The sequence below is a fragment of the Polistes fuscatus genome, unplaced genomic scaffold, assembly GCF_010416935.1.
Source record: "Polistes fuscatus isolate 324 unplaced genomic scaffold, CU_Pfus_HIC Scaffold1, whole genome shotgun sequence".
Classification (NCBI taxonomy): domain Eukaryota; kingdom Metazoa; phylum Arthropoda; class Insecta; order Hymenoptera; family Vespidae; genus Polistes; species Polistes fuscatus.
Window position 1 is genome coordinate 15,869,687 of NW_025112997.1, and position 16,861 is coordinate 15,886,547.

At 34.4% G+C, this 16,861-nt stretch overlaps 1 protein-coding gene across 3 annotated transcripts in view; it reads left to right on the forward strand.

Moving 5' to 3' along the window:
* LOC122521571 (neurogenic locus Notch protein) overlaps positions 1-16,861 on the forward strand; it is a 174,411-nt gene that overhangs the window by 121,656 nt on the left and 35,894 nt on the right. For all 3 annotated transcript variants that reach the window (XM_043642440.1, XM_043642485.1, XM_043642498.1), the window contains 2 exons: positions 7,505-7,861; positions 9,860-10,015. In XM_043642440.1, the coding sequence (XP_043498375.1) occupies positions 7,505-7,861; positions 9,860-10,015 (513 nt within the window). The remainder of the gene's footprint in view (positions 1-7,504; positions 7,862-9,859; positions 10,016-16,861) is intronic.

The window sequence follows — 16,861 nt, forward strand, 5'->3', positions numbered from 1 at the left end:
TACATATATACATATACACAGATACACACACACATGAAGAATATACATATTGCATGCATACGCAAGTGCATACGTGTAAATGTAGGTGGTATATATAATATGTATAAGCGAAGGTAGTTAGCAGGACGATCTATATATACATACACAGATACACGAAAGCATACGTACGTAAATAAATACATAGATAGAACTATATATACATAGATATGCATATATGTATAATATATATGTGAGTGAAGGGAGTAGGCACACTCTCTCAAGTTTCTCTGCTTCTTCATAGCGCTCACGACCACTCCCAATCGCGTATGGCAACCGTCCATCCGGCTGTCCTTTCCATTCGGTCCAAGAATTATGCCACGTTCGCGTGCTCCTCCCGATGCTGCACCGATATCATCGCCCACCAAAGTGAAACCGTCGCGTCGGTGCGACGCTTTAACCCCATTAACACACAAAACTTCTATCCTTTTATTTTCTTCGACGGGATTAAAGCCTCTTCTTATTCTTCATGAAGAATAATCTTTTCTTCAATTCTGAGAATGACGTGACAAGTGAGATGATGCTAAATATACTTCATTAAGTATAACTCTTACTCTCTTTCTCTCTCTCTCTCTCATTATTTTTTTTTGTACATTCGTACATACAACTAACTATAGAAAATTCTCTTTCTGCTCGATAACGTCACGATCAGTTTGAAAAACCGATCGCAGAGAGAAAGAGAGAATATAATGACTTTAAAACATCGCGTTCAATATGTGTATGCGTGTGTGCGTGTGTGTGTGCACGCGTGCGTGCTCATTAAACGTCTTGTAACGAGGTTAAATCGAATTGCAATAATTACTCCTTAGAAGGAGAGGAGACACGATGTATATGGTCTGACTGTCTTGTTTTCAAACTGACCACTGATGAATGTCTCTTCTCATCGGGATATATTCGTTAAGTGAAACTATCTCTTGAGTTTGATACTAATGAAGTCGAAATTGTATTACGATTAACTCATTAAGCTTCAACCATTTATTGCGTAATACTTGTCTTATTACTCTACACACTGTCATCACAGGTAAGAGCTACGTGTTAATTAAAGCTAACTCGTTTGCTAATGTTTTATACGATTACTTTTTAAGGAAGGATATGCAGGATGAATTAATATATAACTTACGATTCATTTCTGTCTATTTATGGTGTAACGTGATACGTATATACGTATATTATTATATGTAATGTGATATCTGATAAACATTAAAAAATATTTTTATTATACGTTGAAACTTCATACGAAGTCCAGAAAAGGAAGCTTTCGTTCTTATCTCAAATACAAAAGATCTCTCTATCTAGCTTCATTTAACGAGCATTGTCAGGTACGTATATACGCGTGTACTTAGATTGTAGATATACATACATGTACCCTTGAAGCGTTATCATCGGCAGGTGCATGGACGCATTCGTCCGCGTTACAAGTAACCACGTGGTAGGAATAATTACAACGTTCTCTTCGATATGAACAGTTATGGCAGCGGACAAACAATTTTTCTATGGTAGGGGGAGGGGGCGGAGACCCCTGTAGCGTGCTCGTGACCACCCGGTACCATTCTAGAGTTTTTGGTGGGGAGGCACGGGCCGTAGTTAACCTTCCTTTTCGTTTGGTGGGTCCGGCATACAGTGTCTCTCAACTTTCTCTTTTGTTTTATTTTCTAAAACATCTGATTATTATTATTTTTTATATAATCACGTTACAAAATTAATCAATCATATAAATCGATAATTATTAATCAATGAAAAATATATTTGAATATTAAATGAAAAGAAAAAAGAAAAGAAAAGAAAAAACAAGTTACTCTAAATAACGAAGAAATGAGGATGCGCGTGTTGGTCGCCGTAAGCGATTCGGCCACAACGCTTTAATCATAGCGTTTTTCTTTGAACGAAGACACGGTGAAACGTTCTTGGAGCGTGAAAGCAGGAAGTCTGTGCGCGGTGGTACGCGACGGAGCCGCTGGTTGAGCACCGCAAACGAAGCGTAGTCGGCGGCATGAGAATTTTCCCACAGTCCCCACCACAGAACCACGTGGCCCTGTGAGACGCACACCCGCTCTCGCGACGTTGCCACACCTCTGACCGACTGAGAGGCACTGCGTCTCTCTCTTTCTCTCTCTTTCTCTTTCTCTCCTCTCTCTTTGGAGCTTCGGTCCAGCGGGAAAAGAGCGGCCCCTCTGCTCTCGAGTAAGAGAGAGAAAGAGAGAGATCGAGAGAAAGGGAGACGTCCGGATAGAGCCACTTCGAATCCAACCAACAGAGAGAGAGAAAGAGAGAGAGAGAGACAGACAAGCAGACAGAAAGAGAGAGAAAGAGAGAAAGGTTGAGAGAGAGAGTAAGACTATCCTAGGGTGAAGTTCCCTACGGAGCAATGATTTTTTAGGAAAGGATACGTATAATACTATGGTAAAGAGGAAGAGAGAGAGAGAGGAAGAGATAGAACAGTTACGCTACTGTCGTGAACTCTATGAGCAGACACGGTACAACAGGGTGTACCATACGGTAACATTCTACACACACAATGACATGACTATAAATATATATATATATACTATGCATGTATTCCTTCTATTTTATTGTATTAACATGTGGTCATGTTAATTGAACAAATTTTTCATATAACAATTTGCTCGGTTAACAATAAATGATATACATATTGCTCTAATAGATTTTGTTTTATTTAAATAATATTTCTTTTATGGAAAAAAATTCTTATATTATTTTTTAAATAATTACATTTCCTTCGAGGAAAAGAAAAATGGGAATATTTAATACATCGGTGACAATCTATGCATGTATATGATATCACGAAATTAAAATATCTACTCTTCCGGTGGATAATCGGAAGAGATAGGAACCTACTATTTCCTAGTCACATGTATGTAGGGTCAAATAAAATGATATCCTCGTGGTAAAGGGAAGCCGCAATGGTGTTGCGGAAGAGAATAAAGGGTTTCTATCTCACTCGTGTTACTTTTCCGTGCATCGATGTCGATTCAATCTTGTTCTTCAAGTGGGATCTAGACAGTGTGGTTTAGTAGTATATAGTGAGGTGGGAAGAGTAAGGGGAAAGGAACAGGACCCTCGAGGAAATATTTGGACAGGTTCGTAACTAGTCTTCTTCGGGGTTTTGTCTTCCGATAAACGGCTTATCCCTTCGTTTCTTTCTTTTTTATTGTAAAAAGAGAAAAAGAGAGAGGGATAAATAAAAACACAACGAAATAAAGACAGAAAGAATCGGTCTTCTGAGATTTTCTTAAAACTTTTAAAAGATAAATAAGATCACTTAGACCGAGTTGTTTTTTTGGACTAATTGCAACGACTTTGCGAAATTCTTCAAATTCCTCTTTCGAGAATCCTGTCTTACTGCTATCTGGAATTGTGGAACTTCGTTCTTCGGTATCACACCGCTTTATATTATATATTATATGTATGTACTTCATTATATAAAATTAACAATGTTATAGGATAATATTACTTGCTTAAAGTTCAAACGAGAAAAGAAGGGTATCTCTTTAACTCAATCTTCGAATGAACAATAAATTACGAGTGTTTATTAGTTTGTTATCGAACAAACGTTATCATATTCTTGAAAAGATCCGTTCACTTTTTTCCCTTTCTGTTTCACTATCGAAATTCGTAATTTCGTAAAATTGTAAAAAATAATCGTAAATACTTAAAACAGATCTTATTACTTTGAGTAAAAAACCAAGGCACGTTATGTTCGTCACGGCCCTGGATTTGTAACGAAGTAACGGATACGTATCCTTCTTTTAAAATAGGGTCCACACGCAACAAGCATACGCATACACATGCGCAAAAAGCACGCGAGAGAGAGAGAGAGAGAGAGGGAGAGAGAAAGAACGAAGAGAGATGAAAACGCGGTTGAGTGTAGCTGCAGCCTCCGATCGTTGCTATCTAGGGTGAGGACAATTGCAATTATGGTAGTTCATTTAGGTCGATTTGTAAGTGGCTTAACTCTTCCGCCGTTTTTCAACACACTTTCCAACGATCAACGTCAACATTTTTCTTCTCTCTCGTTTCGAATAGAGTTATTTTTCGTTTCTTTCGTATACTTTTTTCCTTCCACATTTCCGATAGAAAAAATTGATTTTCTTTTCACGAATAAGCACGAATACAACAAGTTGCTTCGGAGGGTTGCCATCGGAGTTGGTTATTTCAGAAAGAAGAGAAGTTCGACCCCTTGTGAAAATAAAACGTAAAGTCATTTAGAAGAAGGCAACGCTTATCCCTCGGCAAATACATACGCATGTATACATGCACATATGTAATACTTATATATCCCCGTGAAGAAGGGACGTCCTCCTCGCAATACATTTATTTCTTCCTACATGCACAATCATCCACGAGCACGCAAAGGCGTGTATTTCTCGGCTCCGTCTATTCGAGACTTATCCCTTTTTAACACTGTTCACGAAACATAGTTTGCATGTGAATCCGCAAATTCTATCCTATCGTTTGTTCCCAAGACAATTTCCCGTAGAATCTTGGTAGGATGTTGAGATTCGTGTGAAATATCTCGTTAAATATGCTGATGATTTTTTTCGATAATTTCGATGTTCCTTCAAAGAGGTGGAAGGGTGGGAGATGAAGTTTGATGATATGTCTTTTGTGAAAGACGAAGATAGAGAAAAGGGAAGAGAGAGAGAGAGAGAGAGAGAGAAGGTGAGAGAAAGAGATAATAAAAGAAAATAATACGAAGATAGCAGCGTCAGTTCAAAAATGAACTCGTTAGAAGCAAGACACGGTAATTCGCTTGCGGAGGTGGATGGGAACTTTGAAAAAAAAGGAAAAATAAAAAAGAGGAAAGAAAGAAAAAAGGAGGAGGGTGAGGCGTAGACCAGGATGAAGCGATAAAAGAAAACGAATACGAGTGCGTCACGAATCGTCGTGTAAATATGTGCGAGAACTTGATTCTTAAGAAGAAAGGAGAAACTCTTTTGTGTGTCGGCTGATGGTATCGATATTAACAGGAATCGATTAGTCTCGCATGAAGAACCAAGCTCTCTTTCTCTCTCTCTCTCTCTCTCTCGTCATCGCAGTTTCATTTTGTACTTTTTAATTTCTTAACACGTAATTTCAGTTTTTCTTTCCGACGTATCCTAAATTGTTCGAAGATTAACAAAAAGTCAAGTACTTTACCTTTCTAATCTCTTGCCAGATATTAGAAAATCATTTTCAGTTTTTATGATTAAGAGGAAAAAAAACATTAAACTCCCTTTCGAACTTATGAAACCTTAGCATAATTTATATCAGATTTATATTTTTAAATCGTTGTTTGTATTAAAATAAAAATCAAGTGAATGCTTCCGTAAAGAGTTAACACAGCTGACGTTGCGGTCGCGTGCGATAGCGTGGAAGAAATCCGCGATTCCCTTGAAATTTGAGAAAAGAAACCTGCTTAAAATTCCGGTTCAAAATTCTGATTCGAAGCCGTTCGACGTCTAGCTAACGTATCTGCTTTCTAACATTTCTTCAGAATAGAAGAAAAAAAATAATTCCCTTGTTTTTTAAAAGGCAAAATTCCATCGTAAATATACAAAAAAAAAAATGTATGTCTAATAATACGGATAAGAATGAAGCTAAGAAACCTTTCATTTCTTTTATGCTTAATTAGGTTCCTTGAGACCATAAAAATTCAAAAAAAAATGCATAATCAAAATAACTCACAATAATTCTTCGAATAATCGTAGTTTTTAATAGAAAAATAAAATGTCTCGGATGATTTTAATATTAACATAAGTGCATCAAATAAAAATGTTAATCGATGTTCATTCAAGTTTTTTGTTTAATCTACAAATCAAAAAGAAAAATGAACATAGCGGAACGAAATACGTTCGTACGTCGTATAAAGAAGAAGCAAAATATCAAAGACTCGAAGTGACGAGTCCTTACTTCGTCGCTTTTTCAAGTTCATCGAACCGCCTTCATGCTTTTTAAAGAGCTAAAACTACGGAAGCGTAACAATAGGCATGCGACTCGTAGCATAAAGAGGAGGAAGGTCACGCGACTCCGTTTCTAATCCATTATCTTCCACGATTAAATATTTGATTTAGCTTTGTCCAGAAGATAAGAAAAAGATAAAAAGGATCTAATGGTAAGAAAAAGAAAGATAGATGATCGGATGATATATTAAATTTTATCTATGATGCTTTTCCAATGCAATATTTATTATTATTCGTAAAGACAATTATAATAATAGTCAATTTCTATATAAAGCTATTACAATAAAATTGAATTTTATTCAAACAGAGAACAACAACAATTCTATTTAATTGAACGTTCATAAAGTAAATTACATTTGTACAGAAGTAAATGAATTCCAAAGGAATATATTAAATAATCAATCATTCGATTGATTTTATTACACCACGGAGACGGATTAGAATTCGTCTAACAATAAGTTCCTATTTCCTCCGAGCTCATTCGGAAGCGGAAGAAACTCGTTGCTACATCGATCGACCGATTTCACGGTTATCGAAGGCAATCGCTTTATCTGCAAAGGCATCGTAGGTACCAGACTCTTCGGTTAACCATTTCGTTTTTGCATTCATCAAAGCGTGTATCAATCTTGGATTAGAGGGAGCAGTTTAGTTGGTGTTGGTGATGCTATAGAAAGTATAGTAATAATAGTGATAGTTTGCGATTCGTTTCCGCGTCTAACAACTCGAGTGTAACTAAAGTTCTAGAGGCGTATCAACCTGCGTAAGAAAATATGCTTTAGGCGTTAGAAGATAGAAGATGTATGAAACTAGTAATGGCCTCCTCATCCTCCTGATTATTGGCATACGATCTATATAAAATTGCAAACAGGTTTCCACTGAGAGATCTACCATCCAACTATTTTCTTTTAAATTTCTTCAACTAATCGCGTCGTTGTGCCGACAAAGTATAGAAGAACGAATTACCTTTTCTCATCTCTCTAGAATATTAAACGTTAAATTCTTGCAAAAACGGTCGAGTGATCAAAGAGTCATTTGAAGAACGTAAACGCGTGCCGATCTAAACGAGCGACAATTCGCTACACGATTGTTCAGATACCTATATATTTACGTTCTTATGAATGTAAGTAAAGTAAAATTGCTCGAAGGGTACAGTTGGTACTTTGGTTTCGAGGTAGTAGGATTCTTGGAGAATCACGATAAATATGTACATATATTCAATTGATTATATTCTGTTATAGAAGAGAGGGAATAAAAACGTGTAAATATGTATATACGTTATTTTACTATTATAATAATTATTATTAATAAGTATATTATTACTAATACTATCATTTCATAAATAAATGTGCGAAATATATATTATTTAACAAGTACAAATTTATATATATTGGTATATATCTACATTTCTATACAAAACGTAGTCGGAACCGAATACGACATGTGATTGACGAGTTGTATACAAAACAAACGGATATAATAATATATTAATATTGTTTATTTTTTTGTAGGTTTTCGAGGTAAACACTGCGAGGAGAACATCGACGATTGTCCAGGAAATCTCTGTCAGAACGGCGCGACCTGTGTAGATAGGGTAAACGAATATTCCTGTCTCTGTCCACCAACATTTACGGGCACGCAATGCGAGTTAGACGTCGACGAATGTTCGACGCGGCCTTCCGTGTGTCACAACGGAGCAACTTGCACGAATTCGCATGGCAGTTATTCTTGCATATGTGTCAATGGTTGGACTGGACCTGATTGCAGCATCAATATCGATGATTGTGCTGGTGCTGCTTGTTTCAATGGTGCGACTTGCATCGATCGTGTCGGAAGCTTCTATTGTCAGTGCACCTATGGAAAGACGGGTAAATATTTATTTATAATTTCATTTCATAAGGGTAATGAAAATGAATAACAGTTATCAATACTGTCGTCGTTAATTAAGTATAAGCAATAGTAGCTAATATTTAAACATTTTTTAATTAGCATTCATTTAAATAATGTATACATCTGAAACTATTCGGCAATTTATTTATATTTTCATTTAATCAGAACAAAATGTAACATTTATTTATATAGTAAATCAACGATGTAGTCACGTTGAACTACTAATTTCCGTCAGATTACTAAAGTTAAGTAACGTGAGCACGGTTAATAGAATAGGTGAGTGACTCTTTTAAAAAAACAAATACCGTGTTCTGTTTTGTTCAGAGAGGCGATAAAATGACGCGACCTCTTTGGTAATATTGGGTATATACGAGAAAGTGTTCGAAGGGAAGTGACTTGAACCTGTAAAAGGGAAAGTAAAAAGAAACAACATTTATAATATTTATGTTGCAATCATAACATAGAACGATTAGACATTCATATTTGATATAAAAATTGTAGAGAGTTGGTACGATAATATTATCATTTTATATAAATAGTAAAATTATATTAAACTAATTCAGTAATCTGAGAAAGATCTGGAATTTATTGAACGTTTAACTAAACGTTAAACGTTTAATTTATACACGCAATAGTTAGAGTGAAACAAATGTTGTAAGATAAAATCAACGTAAGTCTCTTAGTTCGAGCTATCTGATTTTTTCTTTAACAACGTAAACGATTAGTTTTGCACCGCTTACGGTAAAGACAAGAAGAAAAGGCTCTTGCAAATGGTGTCAGCAGCAACGAACAAGCATTACGCATCTCTAAAGAATCGGCAGGTGCATCAGCTGCATGTACATGGAACACCATGGTTGTTATTGATAATGATGATGATGATGATGATGATGATGATGATGATGATGATGCACCACCTCCCTTAAGACAAAGTAAGAAACAACAAACAGAGGGACACAAACCCAGAAGGGATCTTGTAGAATCTAAAGATTCCGGAGGCTAGAATCGGCCTTACGGAGTCGTTATCGACCTTGACGACTGCAAACGAGTTCTCGTCCTTATTACTCGCCAACTTTTCTCGAGGTTAATCGAAGCGGTTTTCAAATCGATTTTCTAGAGACATCGATATCCAGATAAAGATATATCTTTTTTCTTCATCTCGATCGGAAACTATTATTGAAACAGTTTTATTATATTCTTTTTGTTATTTCCTTATCCTATTGCTTCATACGCTACCATAAAAGATTAAAAAAATATTCTATTTTCATACGGACGTTTTAAAAAAAAAAAACCGTTGTTCAATCGAACTCGATAATATCATTGAAAATTTAAACGTAATTGTATGTGTGAATATTATTTGAAAGAAAAAAATGTGATCATAAACAACAGTCTAGAGAAGGTAATGATTGGAATTCCATCGATTCCGTGAGCCGTAATTAGGCCGAGTTTTATCGTAATAGAAGCTCGCAAACATTTTTCCCGAAGTAATTCACTGAATACGAATGCAACGATTTCGCGAAGTTCCATCGTGGCTCTTTGGGATTTGATCGCGATTCTTCTAGGATCCTCGTTGTTGGCTGTTACTGCTACTTACTATACTTCGTATTTTCCCGTTCCATAGCATAGATATACATTGTATATATAACTAGGTACGTATTCGCCGCTTGCGTTCCGTGCAGAGCGCATTTCAGGTCTTAATGATGTCCATCTTTGGCAGTTACCACCGTCTTTGGTGTCCTGCTCGAACGCCAACTGCCCTAGAAACGTGCCAAGTCTTACATTAGTTGCCTTCCCTTCTCTAAATGTCTAGTCGTTTTTATAATATTCTTTTATATACCATAGTAATAGGTATAGTTATATATATATATATGTGTATTCGTTCATTTTTATATTTCTTTCTTTTTTACTTTATATACGTATAGAAAATTTTAAATAAATAAAATAGAAATGTCTTTAAAATATTTGATTTTCATTGACAGGTCTTCTATGTCATCTCGACGATGCCTGTACATCGAATCCTTGTCACGAAGGAGCAAATTGCGACACTAGTCCCATCAATGGCTCCTTCGCTTGTTCCTGTGCTACTGGTTATAAGGGTGTCGACTGTTCCGAAGATATTGATGAGTGCAAGCAAGGTAAGAAAAATGATGTTTCATGATTTTTGTCTCAAATCGATCCTCAAAATACGAAATTGTTTTTCTGTAAAATATTTCATCGTCATTAGTTTATTATATGCGTAAAATGATTTACTATGAAGAATCAAACAAAAGTTTAATGTTAAAAGATAGATTTATTTTCACGAGTATAGAACTCTCATTATTGTTGTCTTTTAATTAAAAAACTCAATTGATTGGTATTACAATTTCGTATTCGTATAATAATCACACTGTCGTAAGAATAAACGAAGGATATCCTTTCCAAATCATACTTTGTACTCTGTCGGAGGAACGTTCTTACTTTCGACAGCTTTGAGATTTGTGTTTGATATATGAACGTTCAGTGCCGCTTACCAGAGATAATCAGTTTCTATTCCGGTCTGAAGGTAATGATGGATGTCTCTCTACGACGCGACGTGACTCACAATGGATAGATATTAATGATTGGCGAGATTTAAGAAATCTCATTCGGTCCCTACTTCCGTGCCGTGAAACGTCACAAAGACAGAATGCAATTGATCTCGTTAGTAAACGATTTCTAGGGGGCCTTCATTAACTGTCTACTTCTCTTGAAGAAGAACTTTCCTTCTTTAAAAAGTGATTACGTAAGGATTCGTTTCGTTACTTCAACCTTTATTAAATGGACTAGTCGAGTAGATATTTCTTTTTCACTTTTTGTTTGTAAAACAATATTTTACGTTCAAGTTTTTCTATAAAACGTATCGTACATTCAAACGTATTACACTTGAAATTTATTATACGAAATAATATTACGTGTAAAATAAACACCTTACATACTCTTGACACCATAAGTAATAACTTTTGCAATTTTTTGAAAGTAATTTGTATTAAGTAAGAAGTAATAACGATTGAATTATCATCGTGATAAAAAAAAATATATAATCAATGTATTGAAAATACATTTTGTACAAATGAAGTTATTTCTGATGAATGACACATTCAGATCGAACGTAATTATTAATTTGTTGAATAATCAATTAATTTCCTATAGAAATTATTAAGAAGAATTTGATACAGCACTCATTTATAAACCAACTTTCTATTATTTTTTAATGGTAATAAAATAATTTTGACCGGTAATGTAAATAAATGGGTACAAAAAAAATCACGAAATATATTATTTAAATCATAAAATATGAAATATATCATTTTATTCCGAAAAAAAAAACAATCCATATTTGTAACATTTGACAAAAATCATCAATTCGTTCTATAAATTACATTGTTATGTCTAAATGAACGATCAAAGTCGATATCTTTAATAAGACATTAAAAAATAGTTTCGTTAAGTTCAAAATATTTTAAATCGAATGCCAATGCGATTACCAAGCAACTTCTACCTTTTAACATCAACCACGAGGTTGTCGACCTCGTTCATTGTTTCTCTCGACACTATACGCGTGTTCGTCCATATACGTTCGTTGCAATTTGCGCGCGTTAACTTCATTTTGACCACGTGGGCGTAATACAGTGATGATTAATCCGTACAATCAAAGAAACTCGAAGAAGTAACGAGAGTCCTTCATCTCGATTCCACATTTTTCCTTTGATGAAGAAATCGTACTTTCATTAGATCCGTATTCTAATTATACAATCGTATTCTAATTATACAATCGTATTCAAAACTTATTATTAACATACGCGATCAAAAGAAAACAGAAAAAAAAAATATGATTATACAAATTTATTCGTATTGTTCGATCAAAAAAAGGTCAAGAGAAAGGATGTGCATAAAAGTAATCAATTGAATCCTTCAATCATATATTTTTAGATTTATTTCTAAAACCAAAGTGAAAATATAAAAAATTATAATTTGAAACAATGTAGGTATTTTTATCTTTTTCTTTATTTTTTTTTCATTCGATCATAGTTTTGCATAAAATAATTTGTTTTTTCTTTTGACGAAAAATATTGTTTTATAAGAAAAAAATAAAACAAGGAGAAAGAAAGAAAATTACGAAAATTTGATAAGCTTGAGAGTACTTTACAGAATCGAGGAAGCTCGTTTCGAAGTCGGAGGGAGGTGAGGTGGATCAAAATGTAGGGGAGCGAGAACAGTATAGTAAAGCGTTGGATTAATGTTCGCGTTTGTGAGTGTGGAAAGAGAGAGAGAGAGAGAGAGAGAGAGAGAGAGAGAAAGAGAGAAGAGAAGGAGGCCCCCATGGACCGAGCAAATTGAAAATCCGCACGGGGCAGATTGGCGGACGGGGATCGGTCGATTACGTTCGATTAATTTCCCTTCGTGCCGATCTCTTTTCATCGCCATGTTCGGTTCATCTTAGATTCTTTTTTTTATCTTCATAACATTTAGGAAATTGTTTGATCTTGATGAAAGAAAATCTTATTACAAATTTTTATAAATAATAATAACGACGTTCCACATAATTATCCTAATTTCACATTACACGCGTAATCATTTAATTTATGTTGTTTTACTTGATATTTCTATATTATGACATTAAAAATTGAGATATCACATTATTATAAGATAATTTAATGGTAGAAAAGATCGAATTGATCGAGAGAAAAAAATAAAAATTAAATGTATATATATATAGTTTTCTATTAACGTGTATATGCGTAACGTATGAAAGTAATAGCTTCGTAATTAAGCATCGGACAGGCAGTAGTCGCAGGTTAATTAATAGTTCCAAGGAGAATCGGTACACCATCGGGCCACACAACTTGATGCTAGATTACATACAATATGGTCTTTACGTAAGGGATTTAAACGAGATCTTTCCTTCTCTCTCTCTCTTTTCGAACATTTTATCTTTCCCATAGATGTGTGTCCTCGAGTGTATATGTATGGATATAATGACGGTGACAGTCATCGAAGAAATTGCGTTTGCGTTCGAGAATGTTCAGCAGTAGCTGACAACAGCATCACGAAACGAACGCAACATCTGGTGATCTGAAAGAAAACCTTCGTGCTTGCTTTTCTGTATATCGAAACCATTGAGAGAGTCCATTTTTTTTTGTTAACGTTCAGTTATGAAAGAAGCAAAGATTCAAGAGATCAGTGAAGAGGCTCCACATATCTTTTTTATTTACTCTTTCTTCGTTTCCTTTCTCTTTTTATCCTCTTTTCTTCCTCGTGCACGCATACGAAAAGTTGTTTCTCGCACCATGAAAGAACATTACCTATACCGTGTGTCGTGCTTCGAGCAAAAGGTTTGTAATTAGATGGGCATCGCTCAAAGAGAGACCAGCCCTTTTCCTCTCTTCACTCCTGGATCTCTTCTCTCTCTCTCTCTCTCCGTTCTTCTTATTTCAAAGACGTACCGTTCTCGTCGCCCACGGTATTTTCTTATGCTTCGGGGGAGTACCATTATATACACCTTGATAAGGACGCATCATGGAACAAATTATCCGAAGATTATGCTTCTAACGTCTCGACTAATGCAGCTTCCTTGACGTTGATAAAAAGCTGAAAGGGTTGAGAAACCTACCCCTCGGGCTTGACCGACACGACACGTTCTTCTTTTACACCCTTATCATATTTTTCTTTTCTTCATCTTCCTATTTTATTATACATCATTTATACATCACCTATTTATTATACATTTTTATTATACATCTTCTTGGCTCTTCGAAACGTCGCTTTTCTTATGCTAAGATTTATCATTTCTATGTTTTAAGGCAAATCGTAAATCAACTGATTATCGATGCCCGCAACATGTTGAATTATATGAAACGCATATCATTTTTTCTTTTTCTTTAATCGTACGTCTTCTGGAGCTTTCCTTAAGGCTCTGAACTTAATTTAGATTGATAGGAACTAACCATAAGTTTAATAAACTTATCTTATTATAGTATTTATACAAATTACTTATTGCATATGTTAATTATCAATATATTTTTGTAAAACTTTAAGACCGATAGTTTTTTATTCTCTGTATTGTAAAAGTTTACAGAATTGTATGCGTTTATAGTAATTATTGTGTCCATGTGTATGAGTAATAAGAGAACAAAGGGAACGTTTCGAATTGCACGGTCGTGATGAAATCAGGTCCACTCAGGTATAAGACAAACAAACGGTCCGAAGTATTTAGTTTTTCCTTTGTCGAACGAGTTTAGACTGAACACGGATAAAAATCGAACATTTTCGAAATATACGTGAGAGTGATATCGTAAGGAAGAAATAATAATTAAGAAAGAAAGATTGGAGTGTTGAAAAAAGGAATAAAGAAAAAACAATCCTTGTCAGGATGTTATGACATACGCATCATTAGTATAATTTAGAATGAAACTTTAGAATTTCAATTAATTGTACTTTAGAAAGCTCTCCCTTGTAATGATCAGAAATGGGATAAAAAGTCTGAAACTTTTTTATTAAGCCTTTACCTGTTGATCGAATATCTTTCTTTCGTTCTCTCTTTTCAGGCTCTTTGAATTTAATCTTCAGTCGAATTAACATCCCCTTGCAAAACTATGACGTTTAATACCATCGGCAATTAGTTTGGCCGACGCCCTTTCACATCTTCTCATTTATTCTTGTCCTTAGTTTTTCTCCTAGTCGTCCGACATCAAGAGAGAGAATCATTAATTATTTTTTTTTTATTTTTATATACACAGAGACGCTTCTATTTAAATTTGGATAAGAACAAATTTATCCAAAAACGTAAATAAGATAAATAAGATTTTTATTTTTAGAAATTATTTTATATCTTACAGCTATTATTACATTTATCCTAATCATTTAGTTTATTACTTGACACGATAGCGAACAAACACACATTCGACAGATAAGCTTTTGTTATTATCACGTAAGGCTATTATTACCGATTTATTTATCTCTTTAATGAATTTCTCTCTCTCATTCACAATATTATTAATCATTGATTACGTTATCTTACTTTACATTGTTACTTTTAAATTGTATCATATTTAATGTATAAGCTCTTTAAATCGTAAAATTAGTCTTTTTATTTATTTTATTTTTTTAACATACATATATACAAATGTTAAATTATAGCCCTCTTGTTTCTTCTGCCCTCTATCCTTCGTCTTCCAACATTGCCTCTGGCACTGGAAGATTCTGGGCTTCGATAAAGCGACCGTGGACTCCTTGCTGCTCTCAATCATCAAGCAAGAATTCCTCAAGGATTAGTTTATTAATGGCCACCGGGCATAACTATTAGATGTTCGGTCTCGCTTTGGATTTTTTTGAAAAACATTTGGCCCAGTGGGCATGCCGTTTTTTGAGATATCTAATTTTCTCATTTCTTCTTTCTTTTATTATTGTCATTATTACTGAAATCAAGAGGTCCATGATACTATCATCAGCGGCTGTTAATCAAAGTCTTAAGTTCGAGTATCAAAGTACTTGATATCAAGTATTGGTTCATTGGATGTACTTCAATGTAATTACGTTGATTCAGATGATAAGAAAAAGATATTTTGTTAACATTCGTTGGATTAACTGGTAAAAACTTGAAAGATATTAGATACCCTTTCGAAAATAATAAAGATAAGATAAAGAGTTAGTGTATTTTTAAAACGTTATAACAGAGATTTTTCGTAATTAGAAAAATTCTTATTATCTTCACTATGTCCTTAACAAGTTCCAGTTAATCTTTAAAATGTACTTCAGTGGGATGTGTTTAGAGTACGGAAGGGGAGAGGCGAAATGATTTTAAGAGGAAGAACGTCAAAACTCTTAACAGAAACTACGCTGACATTTATAGTAACAGAATAACAGTATATACCTTCAATTATTCAGAATTGAATTTGTATCTTTTTCTATATTAGGAAAAACATTTTTCCCCTCAGATTGCACGACAGAGTTTTTTAAAGAACAATTAAAACATTCTCAGAACATTGTGAACTAATTTTTAAATTTTCATGGTTTGTTTCACTTAAACGAACTTAAAAGCAACCCTCCCCATGCTCTACACATGGCCAACTGAAGCATATATTCTAGATTGATCAAAATCCTTTAGGCATTCTATACAATACGCAGATTCTTTATTCAGAAAAATTATTAGATAAACTTAAAAGTCTTTTAATTAATTTAACATACATAATATTTAGTATTTCATGTTATTTTACTGAGTTATTTACGATATAAAGAATAATGTGATAGAGCAGATTGCATTTTATGTAATTCAGTGGAATAAATAATATAAAATAATAAATATTGCGTGTAGGTAAAACTTACTAACAAGGTAGAAAAAACGAGACACTATTTTGGGACCACATAATATAATATAATATTATACAGCAGGTCGACGTAGCTTAGCTGTAAAGGACACGTAACGAAATCCTTTTTCATGGCAACCTCAACCAAAGTCGATTTTCGATCTCCAGCATACTTTACTCGCCGACTAAACAAAGAGCCATTGTTATTTGGCAAGCGAAATTCGGCAACACTGTCGCCTCGACAGTGGTAAGCCGACACCAAAGAGAAGAAGGCAGTGTCGACGAATACCTGACTGGGTGGCGACGTTACTCCGTATAAGGGCCATAGGACCCTAAGGTTTTACCTGCTTCCTTTTAAAAAAAAAAAAAAATTCTTGTGTCTCTGATGGAAAGCACTCACGAAAAACGTCTAATCTTTTGCTCCTGTATTCTCTTAAATTGATTCCTTCCTTCTTTCACATTAGTTAATAACCTCGGATGTCTCTTTTGGATTATTTTTAATCTGAGAGAATAAAAGTTAATATCGGGTTACTTTACGATTAGGTTTTTGTTATACAAGTGTTTCCAGTTAGCACAAATTAATATAATTTCAGCCATTTTTATGTTATAATAGTCGCAAATGTATGTTATTATTAATTAATAATTTGTTTGACGTTACAT